Below are 21,340 nucleotides of genomic sequence, written 5' to 3'. Positions count from 1 at the left end.
TACTTTCTTCCCCTCTGCTTTATTTGTAGCGAAACTGGGCTGATCTCCGAGGAAACCTATAATTCATAATGGGGTTGAAGCCAGGAAGTCAGTTTTAGGGTTGGAAGAGCTGATATAGGTCCTTTAAAGTGTTTTTTTCCAGTCTAAACCCCTGCCAGGAACCAGCAAATTGGTCTGCTTGCTTCCTGGCTCTATGATGCTGACTCAGCCAGGGAGAGCCCAGCCATGTACATATGTGTTTATGTAGGTATGACCATTTGTATAGTGTGAATGTAGTCAAAAAGGCAGCAGCATGCTGTACACGGTCAAAAGCAGGCCTAAAGTCAATGAACAATAGGAGAGAATTATGTTTTTTGGCTTGCTACTGCTCTGTGATGTACTGTTTTTAAATTAGGCACGTCTTCAATTCCTAAATAGGAGCAGCTTTCAAACGGTCCTTATGGGTACAGAGATGTTATTCCCAGGGGCGGCTCCTCTGCTTTGGCAGAGAGGTGCCCCTCCCCCCGCAGCAGCAGCTGCAAAACATTTATAGTAAAAACATAATAAACTCAGGGCCATATTTATACTTTTTGACGCAAAACTGCGCTAACGCAGTTTTGCGCCAAAAAAATTAGCGCCGGCTAACGCCATTCTGAAGCGCCATGCGGGCGCCGTATTTATTCAATGACGTTAGCCGCCGGCGCTGTCTGGTGTGCGTTGAAAAAAACGACGTACACCAGGCAGCGCCGGCGTAGGGGGAAAATGGCGTATGGGCGTCCACAAATGGTGCAAGTCAGGCTGAGGCAAAAAAATCGCCACAACCCGATTTGCGCCATTTTTTTACGACGCCCATCCCCCATTGAAATGACCCCTGTCTTAGCAAAGACAGGAGTCATGCCCCCTTGCCCAATGGCCATGCCCAGGGGACTACTGTCCCCTGGGCATGGTCATTGGGCATAGTGGCATGTAGGGGGGCACAAATCAGGCCCCCCTATGCCACAATTCTTTTTTTTTTTTTAAACTTACCTGGACTTACCTTAATGTCCCTGGGGTGGGTCCCTCCATCCTTGGGTGTCCTCCTGGGGTGGGCAAGGGGGGCAGGGGGTGTCCCTGGGGGCAGAGGAGGGCACCTCTGGGCTCATTCTGAGCCCACAGGTCCCTTAACGCCTGCCCTGACCCAGGCGCTAAAATCCGGCGCTAATGCGGGTTTTTTAGACCCGCCCACTCCCGGGCGTCATTTTTGCCCGGGAGTATAAATACGACGCATATGCATCGGAGTCATTTTTTAAGACGGGAACGCCTACCTTGCATATCATTAACGCAAGGAAGGTGTTCACGCAAAAAAATGACGCTAACTCCATGAACTTTGGCGCTAGACGCGTCTAACGCCAAAGTATAAATATGGAGTTAGTTTTGCGTCGAATTTGCGTCGAAAAAAACGACGCAAATTCAGCGCAAACGGAGTATAAATATGCCCCTCAGTTTTTTATGTTTTTACTATAAAAGGGACGGGGCCACAGGCGTGACAGGGGGACAGCACTTCCCCTCAGTGCACATGTATGTTTGACTGGCCGTCTCAGCCCGGCCAAACATACATGCTCACTAGACTCTCTCCAACCCGACACTGCGTTTCCGGGTTGGAGAGAGCAGGCAGAGGCTCCCATTCTGTATCAGAGCGCTCTGGCTGGCACTCTGTCCAATCCTACCGCTGCTTCATGCTGCCAGCAGCATGAGAGCATTGGTAGGATTGGACGCAGGGCAGGCTGGGAGCCTGTGCAAGATGGAGCAGAACAGAGCTAATGGATCAACCCGGAAAAAAGGAAAGTTTTATTTTTTTATTATTGTATATTTTTTTATTGCACCCTCCCCCCCTCCACATGCTGCCCACCCCTTTTACCGCCCGCAAACCGTGCCTGGTTATTCCAGATCCTGGTTACATTGATGAGAAAGGACTGTTGCCTTGAGCTTTCCTTTTTATACTTCTTATCTTCAGTCTACTGCTGGAAGTTGTGATTCAAAGCCGCCAAGGTTCATGTTGACGGTCAGCAAGGTATGCATTACTTCATGCTTGCTATTCTTGGCAAATAACAGGAATTCTGTCTTGGTTGGGTTGAACTTCAGATAGGCAAGGACATCCAGGTCTGGATGAGGTGCAGAAAGTGTTTGAGATGTCGGATGTCTGAAGCAGTGGAGACATACAGGAAGAGTTGAGTATCATCAGATTATTATAGAATCTTGAGGCAATTATCTGTGAGCAGAGCCCCAAGGGGCTCCATTTACAGGTTGAAGATGACAAGAGGCAGTATAGAACCCTGGTGGGTTCTGCAGGTGATACAGATGTTTTGGGACCTGGTGGTGCCCATCATAAACAAACTCTTGTCAATGTGAAAGGCAGGAGGATTTCCAATGAAGGACATTGCCAATGAATCCTATTCAAGACTATAGAGTGTCGATGAGGGTTGGATGGTTAGCTGTGTTAAAGGCAGTTGAGAGGTCCACCAAGGAGGCAAGGACAGTCACCATCTGTAAACAGGACGGCATCAGATACAATCTGTAAGGTAGCAGTCTCCATGCTGCAGCATGATCTGAAGCTAGAGTGGCAGTCATGTAGAAGACAGCCAGCAATGATGAGATCTTGGTGATGAGCACAGACTACTTTTTCAATCATCCAGCCCATCAAGTGTAAATCTGTGACAGGCCGGTAGTTGGAGAGACCACCGGGGTATTATGTAATGTAATAGTTAGCACAGATGTACAGGTAACTCAAATAACAAATACTAGTAAAACTCTGATGTGCATGCACATCACATGCTCACAAGAACTATTTAACATACACTGCCAACTGGGCAGAGTATCAGCAAAAGGAGCAGTGGCAGCCTACGCTTCAAATATGACAACTGCTCTGACCATCTGCATGACACTGGTTGCCTGCTTTACAGCTCCAAGATAGGGGCTGGGTACAACCCCGGTTGTAGTACACGCAAGATAGAGGGAGAACAAATGCATTGACAATAGTATTTTCTGTATCAATCAATGTTGAAAGTGGCATCAAACTTCTTTTAGCTACTGGGTGAAAAGTAAATACCAGTATGAAAATGGTGTTTAACATAACAGGGGAAAAAATGCATCCTGCCATTGTAGTTGTGTTAAGGCCGTGCAGAACATAATATTACAATTATGCTTCACATACACAGAAAAATGCAGAGATTGGAGTGGAAAGTGACTTTATAGGTTGGTTACAGATTTGCATTCTTTCCTCCCTCAACACCCAAAAGAAGGTGAACGCCTCATGACTTCCAAGCCCCATGGAAAGGGTTAGGCTTGCTAACCTGCTTGTTGCTTTGTAGGATATGGATCAATGCTTTGTCAGGTGCTGCTCTTGGCTCCCAAATTTGTAGCTTCTGCTGTGCCTCCTAAATTTGAACCATTTACACCTCAAATAAATAATCTTTCTCAAATGGGGTGGTCTTTACTTACAGGGTGCAAGGCGTAGCGGTAGTTAAGCTCATTGTAGGCTGCTTGAGTGTACGGCATCAGATTTTGCTGCTGGGCGCTCATAGTGAACAATGGCTGTAAAAGAAAAACGATCATTGGCAGGGCCAAAAGAATGGGCATTTGTGCACTTCAAATGTTTTATCAAATTCCTGAAGAAGCACAGACGTGATACAAAACGCTAGCAGCATCCTCACTCACAAGGAAAGATACATGTGCAGCAACAATGCACGCTTCATCACACACACGTACACACACACACCCGACGTCTTTGGAGACGTACACATAAATAGTTCAAGCTTCAATCACACACAGAACAGACACAGGATAAGCAGCAGTAGTGCAGTGTAAAATAAAGCACAGTCTTTAGTAGTTGACACTCCCCTCTCGGACAAAATGTCCAAGCACTGAAAGCTTGCCCCATAGTCCAGACGTGATTAACTGAGAAACAAGATTTTTCACAGTTTCGCTTGACATCTAGCCTTCATCCCCGAGTGTATACGGTTAATTAAGAGTTTGTCCATAATGTTCTTTTGGGGGGGCAGTGATGCACAAGCCAGCTTTAGCTCCCTCCTCTAATGAGAAACTCTCTGTCACAGTCTTACACTCACGCACACTGACTCGCTCATCTAGCTTGGTCTGCCTGTTGTAGAAGGTCTTTTATCTTCCACCCCTATGGCCTCTACTGGCACTGGATAAAGCACATGTAAAGTGAAACTAAATTAACCTCAGAGGGTTCTCACTAAGTCCTCGTACCAATTATTAACCTGGTAAGATTGAGTAAGTGCCAGTGGTGTAACGAAACTTGAGGCGTTCACACTGCAAAGTACCTTGAGGGGGCCCACTCAACCGGACCCAGTTAGGGGTTTGCCGCACAAGCAGCATACTGTGCTGAGGGCCACCGCTGGAGCTAAAGGGCCCATGCCTGCACCGCAGGCACTGCGGGTGCCTTTGTTATGCCAATGGTAAGCTCATCACCTGGCTCACAGTCATTGTCAAAAGTCCGATCCAAAAAGGTAATGCAGAGTGCGTGTTCTCCCTTGTGGAGGTGTTAAATCAGGTGGGGGAAGAGGCACTGTGGGTGGAATTGGGTGTGATGTCGGCTGAGCTCAGACTGGAGAGAGAACTATCAGGACCTCCTCCCCTTGTGTCAATGGAGTTGGCGTTGAAGTGCCTGGGGCAGGCATAGATTGTGATGCCAGAAGAGTGGTCGAGATTGGTGCTGGAGTCAAATCGGGCTTGAAGGGTCCAGCTGGTGCCAAGGGCAAAGCTGTTTGCTGTACTGCAGATGGGATGCCTCTCTGCTTCTTAGGACTGGAAGGCGCAACAGAGAGAGCTGGTATGGATCCAAAGAGCCAGATCATGGCTGCACGGAGCTCTTTGGTCTGATGCGGCTGTTGCCCCTAAAAACTCGGGTTGTGCTCTAACCAGCTGTAGGACTGGCTCCAAAGTCAGCCAACTTCGGGAGCAAGATCAAAAGGTGTGACTCTGCGATTGAGAGTGTCAATCCAGCTTGCATTTCTTGTGCTTCTTTTTCAACTTACCCAACAATTTTGACTGCAATGAAGACCAGCCTCTACAGCAGCTTCATCGACTCCAGGAGTGAGACCAGGATCAAACCTTACATGCGTACCGCCACTTGAATCAGTCCTAGCGAGGAGGCTTTTAACGTTTTGCAGTGTAAAGCTAGGCCTTGCGGTCCCTGAAGACCTTCAGGTTCATTGACGTTCAGACAATCCTGGCCTTGGAGTGGTGGCACAACCCCAGACACCACAGATTCACTTGGTGGCATGTGGCATGGATACATAGTTGTCCTGAGTGAAAGATTGCACAGTGCCCTACACCCTCCATCAGTCAGTCTCTGGAGGCCGATATGGAGGGCATCTGCTATATTCATGGCTGGCCTTGATTCTGGGGGGAAGGATAAGAGAAATACAGGACGTTGTTTGTGAGGGAAAAGGATGCTGGGAGCTTTGCTAAATTCTGATTGGTTATCCAAGAAGACCTGAATAAAGACATTTAAACCCATCTTACAGGCACCCACGAGAGAGAATCTTCAACACATTTGGCCTCCATTCGAAAATAGGAAAGATCAAGTGGTTCTAATATCCAATGAAAGTAAATCAAGTGATCAAGAGATACATTTGAACTCTGGTGTAAACCAAGAGTGATTGTTAGGCTCTAATGATCAACAAGGTATTTTCTGAGGACTGAGGGATTAGATAACTTCCAGGTCTGAGTGGGTCACACTGTTCTGCTTCAATGGCAACCAAAAAAAAATGCTTCTTGCATGAATAAATGTGTAAACTTTCCCTTAGTGGATGAAGTCGCGTTCTACCTCAATTTTCTGAATAGAGTACTGCCTCTGGCACTGAAAATTTACTGTTCATTGTTCTAGCCATATTTTCGAGCCGTATTAAAAAGTTCCCCTAATCAGCTCAGTAGGAAAAAATATTAATATTGTACTGTCTTACGGTATTTGTATAAAATGGTTCTAATGTAAATTTTCATGACTGATTGTCCTGGACACAATTGCTAAATATAAACTCAAGAACTATTGTTTTGTCCTGAGTAAACTACAGGTTATGCACTAGTTGAAGTATACACTAGAGGGAAGCCACAGAGCTGTCACTGCACCACTATCTTGTGTGGAAGTGGAGAGAGATCGGATTTTAGCTTGTAAAAGTTGAGAAACCAGAAATCCTCTAACTCTCTATGTCTTAAGTTTAAATTTAGGGATCATGGAGTAACATGAAACCGTTATCTATTAAACATAACATAACATACAGTTTTATACTTTGGTATTCTCCACGTGAAGTGCACTGGAGGTCTGTTTTAAGAGACTTTTAATAATAAATTACAGCACCCTCGATCTAAGAAGAAGAAATGTGACTCCATCTAATTTTTTAGAGATGGAATCTCAGCAATGTTTTTCTATACTGGGACTTACTTCCTTATTGGATTGCCTTTTTGTTTTTGACTTTTGAGGCAGTGTATAGAAGTAATTCACATAATCATGTGAAGACCTGATCTGCACATGTCCTTCAGCTGTACTGCCCGGGATGAACGCAAAGGTAAAGGATTTAAGATAGTATGAAGATGCTTATCATAGGAATCACTAAGCCAACCCAACCTAACACAATAGGTGGAATACCAAGCCCACCAAACATAACACAAGAGGAGGAAGTAAAGGTTGTCTCTAATTGTGTCATACTTTTTTGATAATCTAATGCTTCTGGTGACTGAAACACTTTCTGATTGAAGGCAGCATGTGCTATGGTGTGCAAGGATAAACCAAGATGAAGGAAAGAACGTCTGACACAGTAGAGGACTCGGACTATAAGATTTACATAAGTGATCCCAGAGTGGGAAGAAATGGTGTCTCTTATCTGTAATTCTAGAAAATATGCCTGGAATTTGCCCCCTGGGATCATTATGAAAGATAATATGAAGTCAAATAATGCTCAAAATAAGATGAACATAAAACATTAACATAACAGAGTTGAGAATGATGAAGTTTAGGCGATCATATGGTCTAGCATGCCAGTTCTCTTTTGTGCATCATTTAATTATAAGTCATAGCTGCCTTTCTTAAAGGGTAAAGTATGAAAATGTAATTGAAAACATACTTTACATACAATTTAACAATAAGAGCATGTCTTCAGTAGAGCAATTAATGTTGCGAGTATTTGTTGAACTTAGACCAAGAAAATGGTTCCTGTTACCTGCCACACTTACACCATCCAATTTAGCACTGGCCATTGTGTTTCCTTGGAAACATGGTTAAAGTTCTTCAAACAGAGAGAGTAATTCCCAGGGAAACCTTGTCAGTTTCAGCAACCTCTATTTCCTCCCAAACCTTTCAGCCCAATTCGATCATTTGCAATAAATCAATTGTTTGCTGTGCTTATTGAAGCAATTGTTCTCCTAATAGGCAACCGGTGAGCGTTTTAAGGTTCTTGGTCTAAGATTTAAGTTAAATCTACTGTTTTTCCTCCAGACGAACATACCTCATAACCACTGATGCTTATTTTAACAGAAACATCCAACGGCTGGTTGGTGACCCCTGCCACGGATTTCACCAGAGACATAAACAGCAATGGGAACCACACAATGCAGATCAGTGAGAAAATGATAACTCCGCCCATCCCATATTTCACCACCTTTTTCTTCTTCTGTCCTGATGGATCGGGATATTTCTGAGGGAAGAAAACATACAGCTCATCTTTTTATTTACTTTCTGACCTTTCCTTTTATATCGGCGTGAAATGGCTAATTTACGATTGGTCAGTACATCTAAAATCAATTTCAGCAAAGTTCCAAACATACATCATGCAATTTTAGGCATACATTTCTCTAAAACACCATTAAAATTCTTATGTATTACTAAGGCATTATAGGCCAGATGTAGCAAAGGTTTTTACCCATTCTGTGTCTATGGGAAAAAGTGTTCGTATATATGGCTCTATGATTCATATGTCTTCATTGATTATTATTTCAAAATTAACCATCAAGAAAATGAAACGTTTCTCTTTTGCTACAGTTCATTGTTCTACTTGTAATGGGACATGGTGGAAAGATTTAATCTCCTGATACAACAAAAACATAGATTTTGAGACCTTCATACATATGACCCTATTACTGCCTCTAATCTACGCTACTATCATTTTAGGGAGTGGATGCCTTTCTTATTTACTTATAACAAAACAAATTCACAAGAAGCATCTTAGAGAATGACTTAGCCTGGTACAAGATCTACAAATGGAGAATAAGCATTTGCAATGCAATGGGTCTCGCGTTTGCTCGAGTTAGAGCTATTAGCATTGTAAACTCCTAACCTGACTTTTCTTGCTACATAAATTGAAAATGAAAAATAACACAGTTCCACATAACTAATTGGACTTTTCTTGCCATATAAACTGAAAAGTAAAAGTTTCACATAAGCGAGCCAACAGCTGCCATCAGTGCAAAGCAGACACACAAAGGGAAATAAAAGTTAGCTCGCAGTGAAACCTATCAGCAAAAGTGCAATTATCCATGTAACCGGCAAAAGTGTGAATATATATGTAACCGGCAAAAGTGCAATTACCTATGTAACAGGATCAATGTCATGCAAAGCGCTTGACTACTGCCCAGCGAGATCGTGCTGCAAAATAAAGAGAAAATGTAGTCCAGAAACCAGACGGAAAACATCGAGCCTCGTATGTTTTCAGTAGTTGGTCGATGCGCTCGAGGAGGGCTAAACACTGGAAAAGGCATGATGTATGCATGCCTTTCACTAATGAAAGCAAGCAGATTTTTAAAGGCAAGCCCACAAACCAATAAAAGTGACTTTCCAGCTATCCTACAACTGCAAACACCACAACTGTTTTACAAGCTAGATGTAATTAGACATTGGCAGTTTGGCTCAAAATCTTGGCCCAGAGTAAGACAGTTCACAAGGATGTCAACCTTTGGAATAAGAATCCTGTGAGATCCTTGAGATTACTGCCATCCCACAGTCAGCACTTTAGAGCATCTTGATGTAGTTAATTCAAGTTTCTAAAAGTTCCATAAAACCCTCCTGATATCGCTAGATACTGAAGAGGCAGCAATAAGTAGCCAGAATGAGGGATGACCCATGGAGAAGAGGTTAGGACCGGGCAAGAGTACACTGCATCACTTATGATGCAGCTTGTTCATCTTAAAAGCCATAGAAAAATGTTGTTGGTTGAGAAAGGCATTTTACCCGGAACATGGGAAAATAAAGGGCGGGACAAATGATGTGCTAGTGTTTGGATAGTAGAGTAGGGTGTAAATGATGTAGGCTGGAGGTGGGTTTGTAGGACGTAGGTACTGTAGTTGGTGTTGTAGGTGGCGATGAACAAGTTACTTACCTTCAGTGACGCTATTTCTGGTGGAGACTCCATGGTCCATATTTATATTTTTTGCTCCAAAACTGCACTAACGCAGTTTTGCAGTACAATCCTTAGCACTGGCTAGCGCCATTCCATAGCGGCAACCGTCCGCCTTGTCTATGGAATGGTGGACGCTGGCGGTAAGTATAGGCTAGAGTCTAAAACAAAGACGCTAGCTGGGGGGATGGCAGTAGGGTAGAAGGCGCTCGTGGGTCACAAATAATGCTAGGGTGGCTAGCAGCAATAAATATGCCACTAACCAGCCTAGCGTCATTTTCTGACGCACTAGCACCCAAAAATGACTCCTGTCTTAGTAAAGACAGGAGTCATGCCCACCACCACAATGGGCAGCACAGGGGACCAGTGTGGGCAAGGCCATAAGACCCAGTGCCAGACAGGGCGCCCCCAAAAACACATTAAATAAAATAAATAATACTTAACTATACTTGCCCAGGATGGGGTTCCTCATCCTATGGTGTCCCTCTGGTGTGGGTGGGGATGTTGCTGGGGTTTGGGGTGGGCACCTGTGGGCCATTTCATGGTGTTTGGTCCGCCTACTCCGTGTGTATTGTGTCTGCACAAGAGTATAAATTAGGCAGTAGGGGCTAGTGCCATGTTGTGGACGGGAACACCTACCTTGCATCTAATTAGCGCAAGGTAGTTTGTTGCTTCCATAACACAAAGCTAACTCCAATATTTTGACGGTAGACTGGTCTAGCGTCAAAATATAAATATATGAAGTTACGTTGCGCTGTTTTAGCATTAAAAAAATATATGCTAAAATGGCACAAACAGGCCATATATATGGGCCTATGTGTCTGCAGAATTTTCACCTTTTTAATATTCCGCAGGTGTCAGATTAGATACAGAAACTTTTCAGCCGCACCTCTGTGTGCCAGTAAGTAGTGCTGTACAGCTCCGCAATGATACAGTTCTGCTCCAGAAATGGTGTGGTGGAGCCTACATAGTTGCCACTCCCGCACACAGATGTCAGTTGCTTTCGAGACTGTCCACTGACGAAGAACCTCAAAAGCAAATTGGAGTGACAAGTGTGCAGATTCCCACTGATTTTATTAATGAAAATGGACCAACCACAGAAAAGGGAAGATGGGAGAGTTTTTTTTAGGAATTCACGGCTAGATAGAATCTCTACCAGAAAAAGTGCCACATAAGGCAAGTTACTTGTTCTTCTAATAGAGAATTCTAGCAGCTGACTACTCACCTATTCAATAGATACCAAAGCAGCACCTATTTGGAGGTGGGTCTGTCGATCGACTAACACCAGAAAGTCCTGCAGAACCGAGCAGGCAAAATTCCGCTCTCGGTAAACCTGACTGTCCAGACAATAGTGGTTCATGAAAGTATGAAGGGAATCCCTCATAGGCACTTGGCAAATGTCTAGGACAGGGACTCCGCATGCTAAGTGGTAGTAGTTTTAGCCCTGGTATAATGAGTACACAATCATTCAGAGGCTGCCTTTTAGCCAATGCATAGCAGATCTTAATGCAGAGCACGATCCAGTGGGAAATGGTTCTCTTCCGCACAGCTCTCTCTTTTTCCCTTCTAGAGAACCCCCACGAGAAGTTGATCATCCATCCAGTGTTCTTTGGCACAAGCAAGGTAAAAGTTCAGTGCTGTTCAGGGGTACAAGTGATGGAGTCTCTCATCCATTTTAGAAGGGTGAGGCAAAGCATAGAATGCCAGCAAGCTAATGTTTTGACCAATGTGGAACTTTGTCACAACTTTAGGCAAGTAAGATGCTCTCATGATAAGAATGATACCCTCTAACTGTTCCCAGAACAAAGCCTTGCCAGGCTAGGGATAAAACAAACAGCAAAACTCAGATAACTTTGCCTGGTGGTGGACAATCCACTGAGTACAACACCAAGCCACAAACCTGTCCCAACGACAGACGTATACAGTTTTTGTTGAAGGTCGCCTAACTGCCAAGATGACATCAATCACTGCAATGCACAGAAGTGCTCACACTGCACGTCTAAGTGGTGGCCAACAAATTGAACCAAGGTTCTCCTCATTTGCAGCAGAGACCCTGCACCACCTCTCAGTCTAACTTATGATCCGAAAGGCAACAAAGGGTGGGTTCATCTGCCCTGTCATTCAAAGATCCTTCCAGGTGGTTCACTATCAGTTAGATCTATTGATGATCCAGCCATTTCCAGTGATAGAGTCCATGACTCCAACCCTCCCTTATTGCAGTACCACATGGCGATGCTGTCTGTGAGAACCTGTACCACCCTCCCCTTTACGGATGGAAGGAAGGCATTCATTGCAACATGGATGCCTTGAGCTTCGGATGGTTGTTAAGGAACTGGGAGTCTGACTCTGCCATAGACCAGAGGCCTCTGAACTCCACCACTTCCAGATGGCCACCCCACCCCTGAAGCAATGCATTGCTCACCACTATCAGCTCTGGGTGGGGGAAAACAGAGGGGTGTGTCATAGACCCAACTGTAGTCCAGTAACCACTACTGCAAATCTTTTGCAGTCTAGGTCCACTTGATGTTGGGCCCACTGAGATTTCAGATCTCACTGCATAGGTGCCATATTCCAGCTTTCATGCTTGACCAGCAGGATGCAGGATGCCACCAGGTCCAGCGGCCTCAAAGTCAACTTCACTGAAATCCAAGACTAAAGCTGAAAGAACGGACTTTCTTTCCCAAGGGGTAGGTACAAAACCAAAGCGTGTCCAGAAGAGCTCTGAGGAAGAGGAGTATCTAAGAAGTCAGCTGTGACTTTAGCACGTTGATTGTAAACCCCAAAGATGACAGGAGGTTCACTGTAATATGGAGGTGGTTAACCACCTCTTCGAGGTCGGGGAAGACTGGGAGCCCTAAACTCCGAATGTGCACTGCTTCTACCGCCATCACTTTTGTGAACACCCAAGTGGCACTGGTGTGACCAAAGGGGGGCCCAGCAAATCAAAAGTGCTCCTGACCTACCAAGAACCACTAGAAGTGCTGATGTGCTGCCAGGACGGGTATATGGAAATAGGCATCCTCAAGGTTCAATGTTACCATCTGTCTTTCGGGCCGAGGACAGACAAGACTTAGGCCAATGTGAGCATTTTTACAGTTTCTTTCGGAGGAAGGCATTAAGGGCCAGATGTATCAAAAAACGAAATTGCATTTCTTAAATAGCAAATTTTAAGAAATCGCTATTTAAGAAATGCAAAATGGTATGTATGAATTTTGCGATTCGGTAATAGCGATTTCTTAAAATTCCCAAATGCTATTACCGAATCGCAAATAGAGAATCCGACCCCATTTGCACCTATGGGCCTGTTGCAAATGTTTTTGCATTTCCTAAATTGCTAATTCCAGTTAGGAATTCGCAATTTAGGAAATGCAAATCCCATGGTGCTGGGGGCTTAAGGCCCCCTCTGCAGCACCCCAAAAATATTTTTACGACATGTGAAGCACACACATGCCTTAGGGGCATGTGTGCACTACATTTCAATTTTAAAAATGCATTTAAAATGCATTTTTAAAATTAGCACATGGTTACCACCAAACTTTTGTTGGTGGTAATTGCATTTCCTAAATGCCCAATTCGCATTTAGGAAATGCTTGATAAATGTGCTTAAGAAATCGCAAATAACGATTCCTTATTTGCGATTTCCTATTTAGAGAATCGCAATTTCTCTAAATGGGGTCGCAATTTTAAGGAATCGCTATTTTAGCGATTCCTTAAAATTGCACTGCAAATGCCTTTCATACATTCTGAAAGGCATTTTTGCATTCGCAAACGGCCAAATTTTGCAATTCGCACCGTTTGCGAATGCAAAATCGCTTGATACATCTGGCCCTAAGAGGGTGCAGGTCTAAAATCGGATGAAGGCCTCTGTCCTTCTTGGGCATCAGAAAATAGTGGGAATAACAACCACATACTACTCGTAGTGTGGACACCCCCTAGATAGTCCCATTGCCAAATGAGCTTGCACTTCCTGACACAAAATGGAATGATGGTTCTCCATCAGTCGTTGGGGGGATGGCGGATGATGTGATGGTGAAAAAGGAAGGGGAAAGCATAGCTCTTCTGAAAAACTTGCAGGACTCACCTGTCTGATGTGAAACTGCTGGGCGCAGTGCCAGGTTTAGATTGGCTCATGATATGGGTTACCTCTGCCGAAGCCATGTTAAGAAAAGTAGGGCTGATGGAGCTGGCAAGGTGGGTGAGTCCCATCGAACGGCATGTCCATGAGGGATGACTAGACTTCACCTTAAAAAAACAGTGGACCGAAGCCAAGGGTGGCGTCGAATGGCACTAATGGTGTCAATGGCTCACCAATGGAATCAGTGGTGTCCAAGCCACAACGAATGGTGAAGTTGGCTGCGTTACAACTGTCCTATATGGCCTGAGCAAGGACCCGTGAGAGATCGTCGGAGACACCTCAGAGGACTTCAGCAGTTGAGTCTCAAAGGGTGTGGGAAAGTGCCCAAGCAAGCAGCTGGCATTCACTAACTTGAGTACTAAGCTTGTGGATGAGAAACCCCTCTTCTTGAATGTCTCCATTTGTTTTGACTTCCTATCAGGGAAAATACCTGAGAATGTGTTGAAATTTTTCTTGCTAGTAGATGTCCACACCATGAAGCTCTCAGGTGAGGGGTGATGAGATAAAATGCAGGGTTGTCTGGGGCGGTGGTGTTGTGCAATCTGGCAGTTGACTGAGGGCACAGCTAGCTTTGGCCCATGCCCCCAACAAAGTATCCATGAGGGCCTCAAAAATTATAAGAGGGGCTCAGTAGATAATTGCCCTGGCTAAAAGAAACGCCATCAGTACATTGGTCTTGATCTCCAAGGTGGAGAGCTGGAGGTCAAGGACTTCAGCCATCCTGTGCACAACTATGACATAGAAAGCACTCTACTCAGTGGTTGAGAGGAGACAGGACTCAGGGGAGGTTATCAAGGCTACTAGCTTCCTGCAGGTTGTGATACTAATTCTCCTCATGGTAAAGTTTGCTAGTCTCATTACCTGCATCTAAACGTTAGCCAAGTCTGTGCCAAACACGGAATGCAGGATGTGTTGTTGTTGTTGTGGTGGCACTCAAGTGGGTGAAATGGAGCCTCGATGGCGGTCTATCATGACTTCGATCAAGGCTAAACAGGAGTCGACTCAGCATAAGAGAAAACAATTGGGGCCTTCTCTTCTGGCAACAACAGTCTGCATCGGTATTGATGTGACAGTAAGGGGCGTGGACCATGGCACGGGGGTGAAGTCAGAGTGGAGATGGAGTTGGCATTATGGGCTTGGAAGATCCAGGTGGTGAAGAGGGCAAACCTGTTAGCAGTAACTGAGGTGGAGATCCTCTCATCTCTGTAAGGCCCGCAGGAGTATTAGCGGGAGTCAGCTGGGAACTGAAGAGCTGGAGCATGGCCACGCAGCACTCTTTGAGCTGCTTAGGCGAGGTGGACGGCCCCGGAAACTCAGAACAAGCTGTGGATCGACTCCAAAGACGAATGCCTTTGGAAGAGAGAATGAGATATATGATGCTGCCCCTGTGCCTTCCCAGGAGAGTGTAAGTGGTGGAAAGGGACCGAGTTCCACTTAGGCTTCTTGTATTTTTTCTTTAACTTGCCCAAAGATTTGGATCGAGAGGAAGACCGACCCTGGACCAACTCTGATGACTTCTGGATCTCGAACAGGACTGGGATCGGCCGTTTGACTTGGACCAGTCTCACTGTGGAGCCTTCTGGTGCTCACGATGTAGAACTTCTCCTCGTGGTCTCATATGGGCTTTGGGTTCAATGAAGGCATTCACTACAGGCCTTAATTGCGTCGCTCAACCCTAGACACCACAGACAAATTTGGTCACAGACATTTGTTTGCAGCACACTTACAGGGCTTACATCCTGTCATTTTGGGAGGAGACATGCCCCTTGTACACTGTAAAAAACATTTTGGAGTGAGGTAAGGGTCTCAAAGAGACAAGCGGTAGCTCCAGATCCATGTTTGGTGGCGCAGAAAGAAATGAACTGATGTCAGCATGTGGGAGTGCGCCTATGTAGGCTCAACACTTAGTTTTCCAGAGTGGAATCGTGTCAGTGTAGTGCTGCACTGCACCACCCACCAGCCCGTAGAGGCACTAATGAAAAGCTTCCAGATCCAGTCTGATGCCTGGGGAATATTCATATGGTGAGCAATATGCTGCTAGAAGACTTACTCAGAAAAGATGGTGTTGGAAAACGTAGGTACTCTGGGGGCATGAGTGTTGGAAGGTATAGATGGTGTAAAGGTAGAGGCTGTCAATGGTAGAAGGTGCATTCTGTAGTACAGATGGTGGAGTAGAGCAGATGTAGCTGTATAGAGGGTGGTATGAAGTCTAGGTGGTGAAGTAAGGCATACATTGTGGACTTGGTTGCAGGTAATATAAGGTGTATGATATACACAGTTTAAGTATATAGTATAGTTACTGCTATATCTTTGAGGTGGAGGGAAGAGATAAGGTTTTGGATAGTAGGATGTATCTTTAAGTGTACAGTGGTGTAGGTTGAAGATGGTGGTGAGAGTGTAGGTGGCAGTATTTTTATAGGTACAGACGTAAATGATAGAAAAGCGCTGGTGTTTATGGTTGTCAGTACTGAAGTAATGGTACAGCTGTATATAGCTGAGCGGTGGGATAGTTTAAAGTTTTAGATAATGGTGTAGGTGGTGTACAGTGGTGGGGTATGGGGTAGATGTAGAATGGGGGTGATAAGTACATCACAGGTCTGCTGGTTCTAGGTGAAGTACAGTGTAGACAGTGGCAGGTGTAGGATGCTATTGGTGATTTTGGGTTGTGCAGGGTGTAGCATAGTCTGTTCATGCTGTTGTAGAGTGTATGCATGGTGAAGTGGGTGGCAGTAAAGGGTGTGGCTGGTGGTTTAGGACATTAATGAAGGTATAGAAAAGATTGCAGGCCGTGGTATAGGATTTAACTGCTGGCGGAGAGGGTACTCTATGACTGTGTTACACCTGGTGCATGTGGTAGGTAATGGTGTGGGTTATGGTTTAGGATGTAGTGGTTGATGGAGGTTGTTGTGTAGGCTTTAGGAAGTGCAGCCCGGCATTTCAGTTTTGATGTAGGTGTAGTAATAGTGTTATTATATGTGGTGTTGGAGGTGTAAGTGTTCTTCCACCCTGACACTAATCCTTATTGCAGAATTCAGCTAATTGCATGGATGTTCCCCAAAAAGGGTCAGTTCATCATGCTTATTCCCGTTATACACTGCCCATAATGCTCATAAAAAGGCACATTCTTTTAATGATGTAGACAATGTGAAGTGATCTGCAACTTCCTTCCTATGGCCCATTTCAGTAAAAACAGCGTGATACGGTGCTCCTACTAGGGCTAAACTGCCAATATGAAAAAACTAAAAACTCAGTATATACAGTCTTTACTCCATGTACAGAAATAGCAGATGGTGTTGCTCTTCAGAGGGCAGAAGGAAAATCAATCACTGCAACAGTGTGTAACATAGTACAAGAGAGGTATAATTGTCAGGGAGTCACAAAGAAACACTACTACGAGACAGAAATACGTTCTGTGAAACAAACAACAATATAGTTCATAGAGCCTTTTAGAAATACCAACATATAGATATATTCTTATTTATTATTCAGAAGGCACATTTAGCGGTGTCGGTACCAAAGGGTTGTGAAGGAGAAAGTAGAGTTGATCAACTGACTATGTTTTTCAGACTTAAGAGATGGATCTTTGGAGAACATGTGAATTGTGGAAGGGAGGGTGTGGCTCTCAGTTAACCTTAGAGGTCATTCCATTAAAAGGTTTATAGTAATTTGAAGGAACAACAAATTGAGGATGCTCAGTCTCCCTTATGAAAAGTGAGAAGTCTTGGTTTGCAGCTCGAAAAGGGCAAGCCAGGATGTTGCATGCGAGAAGTTGAGAGCGCTGGGATGGGCCATTAATGGATTTTAACACTATGTTGATGCATTTGTAGACTATCCTGCGTTTGTCCAGTCTGCTAGGTGCTCAAGGAATAAAGATGTTGATTGTCTGGAGAGACTCATCAGGGCCCTATTAACAACGATAATGATTTTGACAAGGGATTGAATGAGTGATGGAGAACTTATTCTAGTAGACAACTGCTGTAGTCCAGTGTACATTTTACTCAAACGTTAAGTAGTGACTTTGTGGCTTGGAAGGGATGGTGGAGATGAATCTTATGTCTAGTAGCTGTAATTGAACTGTAACAGTGGGGAAATAGGTCTCGGCTGAGCTGGATGAACTTAGGCCATCTGGGAGAAAGGGCAATAGGGGGAGGGAGAAGGTGTGAAGGTAGTTAACCTCTGTTCTAAATGAGCTGAGGCAAGCATGAACACCAAACAGAACCCTAAAACAACATGCTTAGCATAAGTCTCTACTAATTTAGCCAGAGTTAAACAAATAAATAAATGTTTATCTTTAGAAACAATTGTTGCCAAGTTCATGATGGCCTTCTTTGGGCTGTAATATAATGGATCCACCCAGGAGTTATGGTAGAACTGAGGCTACCCTTAATTTCAGTAGACCCACGTTTTGCACATTTACTTAATGTTTTCACCTTTGTTTTAGTCTCCCACCTCCTCCTTGGTCTTCTAATCTATTATATAAACAGGTTATTATTAGAGGTCTGGAATGAAATTGTTATTTGGACTTCATCCCTGTGCAGACTCCAGATCTTCTCTGCAAAATGATCTCTTCACTGCATGAGAAGCCTTGTAACCCTACTGCTCCCTCCCTGGTTGTCTATGTTTTGGTGCATTTCCATGGCGTCCCCTGTTGGAGGGTGGGTCTCCTACTTTTCTGGTGCAGGGCAGGCACCACTCTGCGAGAAGATATGGGAGTAGGGGAGCAGAATGTGAGGGTAGAGGTGATAAGGATGGTTAGGGGCGGGATGCACATGGGTGTTTCAAACTGAAAAATGGCATGCCCATATTTATACTTTTTGACGCAAAACTGCGCCAACGCAGTTTTGCGTCAAAAAAAGTTAGCGCCGGCTAACGCCATTCTGAAGCGCCATGCGGGCGCCGTATTTATTGAATGACGTTAGCCGGCGTTAGCCGCCGGCGCCGTCTGGTGTGCGTTAAAAAAAACGACGTACACCAGGCAGCGCCGGCGTAGGGGGATATGGGGCTTGGGCGTCAAGAAATGGGGCAAGTCAGGTTGAGGCAATTTTTTCGCCTCAACCCGATTTGCGCCATTTTTTTTCATTCCCAACCCCCATAGAAATGACTCCTGTCTTAGCAAAGAAAGGAGTCATGCCCCCTTGCCCAATGGCCATGCCCAGGGGACTTTTGTCCCCTGGGCATGGTCATTGGGCATAGTGGCATGTAGGGGGGCACAAATCAGGCCCCCCTATGCCACAAAAAAAAAAAAAAAACTTACCTGAACTTACTTTAATGTCCCTGTCCTTCAGAGCCCACAGGTCCCTTAACGCCTGCCTTTTGCAGGCGCTAAAAAACGGCGCAAAAGCGCCGTACGTAATTTTTTTGGACCCGCCCACTCCCGGGCGTGATTTTTGCCCGGGAGTATAAATCTGACGCACATGCCTCGGAGTCGATTTTTTAGACGGGAACGCCTACCTTGCATATAATTAACACAAAGTAGGTGTCCACGCTAAAAAATGACGCTAACTCCATGGACTTTGGCGCTAGACGCGTCTAACGCCAAAGTATAAATATGGAGTTAGTTTTGCGTCGAAATTGCGTAAAAAAAAACTACGCAATTCCGGCGCAAACGGAGTATAAATATGCCCCGGCAGTATCTTATTGGTTTCAAGTTTGGTTCAAATTCAACAGTTGCATAGTTAGATGGGAGACTCACCACGGGTGTAGCCAGGGTTGTGTATTGTAAAATTAATGGGGCTAATAACAGGTGAAAAGTTTGTGCTGCTGAAAGTAGGCTAGCCGCCCTCAACCCAGATGTGATATTTTTACATGAAACCCAACTTAAAACGAATAATCTTAACATTTCTAGGCTTTCACTACCTCTGTGGATTTCACAGGCTCAGTTCTCCTCAGCTACTGTGGCTATTTTCTGTAGACACACATTGAAGGTCGAGATTATTACCTTTGTACCTCTAGGGAGATGGCTTTGGGTCAGCGGCTTGGTTGGGACGGGTGTGTGCAATTTTGTCAATTCCTATATTCTTCTTCCTGACAAAAGTGAGACTCTGCTGCAATTATATTCCCTTTCTGTTCAGTCTAATGGCCCTACTATTATGAGAGGTGACTTCAGTTTCATCCAGAATGCAGGATTAGATGCCCAGATACAGAAGAAGAAAAGGTATTCGAAGACAGCAGGCTTTATTGCCACCTTTAAGCCTGATTCAGCCTGATGAATCCAGGGTGATTTCAATTTCTGCTTAAATACACCTGTTTCACAGCCAGGTACAGTGTGACATATAGATTTAATTTTTTAATTTTATTAAATTTTTTGAAAGGCTTAGACTTTCGAGTTTTTACAAATAGTGATTTTTCAATCTTGGTGATTTCTTTGAATTTTATGTGAGAGCTACGCTGACGACCAAGATGGCTGCGCTGTGTTAAAGCTCTGTGAGGATCGGCACGCCCAGATGGCGGACGGCACCTGGCTTGTGGAGGCGTGACTTGGAAGCCCTTGAGGACCGGGGCGGAGCCGCTGATGGCTTGCGGTCTATGTGTGGTCGCTGTGCCTTGGAAGCCATGCAGAGACAGGGGATGCAGGCAGGCTTGAGGCACGGCCCACACGAGCCGTGCAGTGCGGCTCACGTGCAACGGCGGGACTCCTTCCACTTTCTCCCTACAACAAACCTGGGCTTGCCCTAAAGATTGGTGCTCGACACTGCCACCCGCGCCATGCAGGGGATGCTGCGGAATGAAGACCTGGGCCGAGGGGGTGAATTGCTGCAATTGCTACTCTGCAGCTGGCACCGTGACCCCGCTGTTCCTGGGCTGCTAACAGCGCGGCCTGCAGCGACTTTGCCGGAGGCCCCCCTGACTTTCTGGGACTGCCGCCTGGGTATGGCAGGTCCAGCGTGTGCGTCCTGCAACCCCCGCCTGGCTGCCCCAACACAGAGGGGTGCACGGACCATGATCTGCGTACACACATCGCGACCACTCTGTGGCGGTAGCAATGCGGGGGCAAGGGCACCCGGGAGGCGCGTTTCACATGTGTTCCTTTCGCCATGCAGTGTGGGAGACCGTTCCCTGGTACATCTTTGAGCCATCCATTATCTGCACTCTGAACGGAGCTCTAGTGGCGAACCCCCTGGCGGGGCGGGTGCTGCGCACCTGCGTGTCCCAGATGAGACCCTCCTACACCTTCCACTGCAAAGGACACACAGTGATCCCAAACAGCTGTCATTGATCGAATACTGTTGCTAACGTTTATCTCTGTTAAGTGCCCACACGACCATGGGTAAAGTAGACCCCAATCAGCGCAGGCTCACATTTGACAGGCAGTGCTGGAACAGAGGGTACACCAGGAAGACGATGTTGAACTGACAGGCAATCTCAATGCAATACTGGCGGAACTCCGCGCAGGCTTCCCAGCAATCGATGCCAGATTTGATACGATAGCAGGCCGTCTAGATCGTATTGTGGGAAACTGGTATTTTGTTGCAGTTTGCCTGGTTTCTGGATGCAACTTGAACTGGAGTGCACTGGGATCCTGCCAATCAGGTTCCCAGTGCCAGTGTTTTTTCCCTAAAAATTGCAAAGGGAATTGGCAACACCTTTAGCTGCCACTATAAGTCCCTAATTAATGGTACTTGGGTACCCAGGGCATGAGGTACTAAGGGTAGGTCCCTGAGGGCAGCAGCACTGATTGTGCCACCCTCTAGGGTCATGCACCCAGCACTGCAATGGCAGGCTGATTGACCTGGTGCAATCCTAAAATGCAAACGACATGGCACACTGCCTGTGTACCCTGTCCACTACACACTGCATACCATGTAGGTAAGTGAACCCTCTGGCAGGCCTTTCAGCCCCA

At 45.4% G+C, this 21,340-nt stretch overlaps 1 protein-coding gene across 2 annotated transcripts in view; it reads right to left on the bottom strand.

Moving 5' to 3' along the window:
- Positions 1-21,340, bottom strand: part of LOC138303899 (piezo-type mechanosensitive ion channel component 2-like) — a 733,706-nt gene that overhangs the window by 64,690 nt on the left and 647,676 nt on the right. For both annotated transcript variants that reach the window (XM_069243434.1, XM_069243435.1), the window contains 2 exons: positions 7,482-7,670; positions 3,457-3,549 (listed from right to left, as the gene is read on the bottom strand). In XM_069243434.1, coding sequence (XP_069099535.1) covers positions 3,457-3,549; positions 7,482-7,670 — 282 coding nt within the window. The remainder of the gene's footprint in view (positions 1-3,456; positions 3,550-7,481; positions 7,671-21,340) is intronic.

Source organism: Pleurodeles waltl, chromosome 7, assembly GCF_031143425.1.
Source record: "Pleurodeles waltl isolate 20211129_DDA chromosome 7, aPleWal1.hap1.20221129, whole genome shotgun sequence".
In the NCBI taxonomy this organism is placed as follows: domain Eukaryota; kingdom Metazoa; phylum Chordata; class Amphibia; order Caudata; family Salamandridae; genus Pleurodeles; species Pleurodeles waltl.
This window is presented reverse-complemented; position numbering and strand designations above follow the sequence as displayed.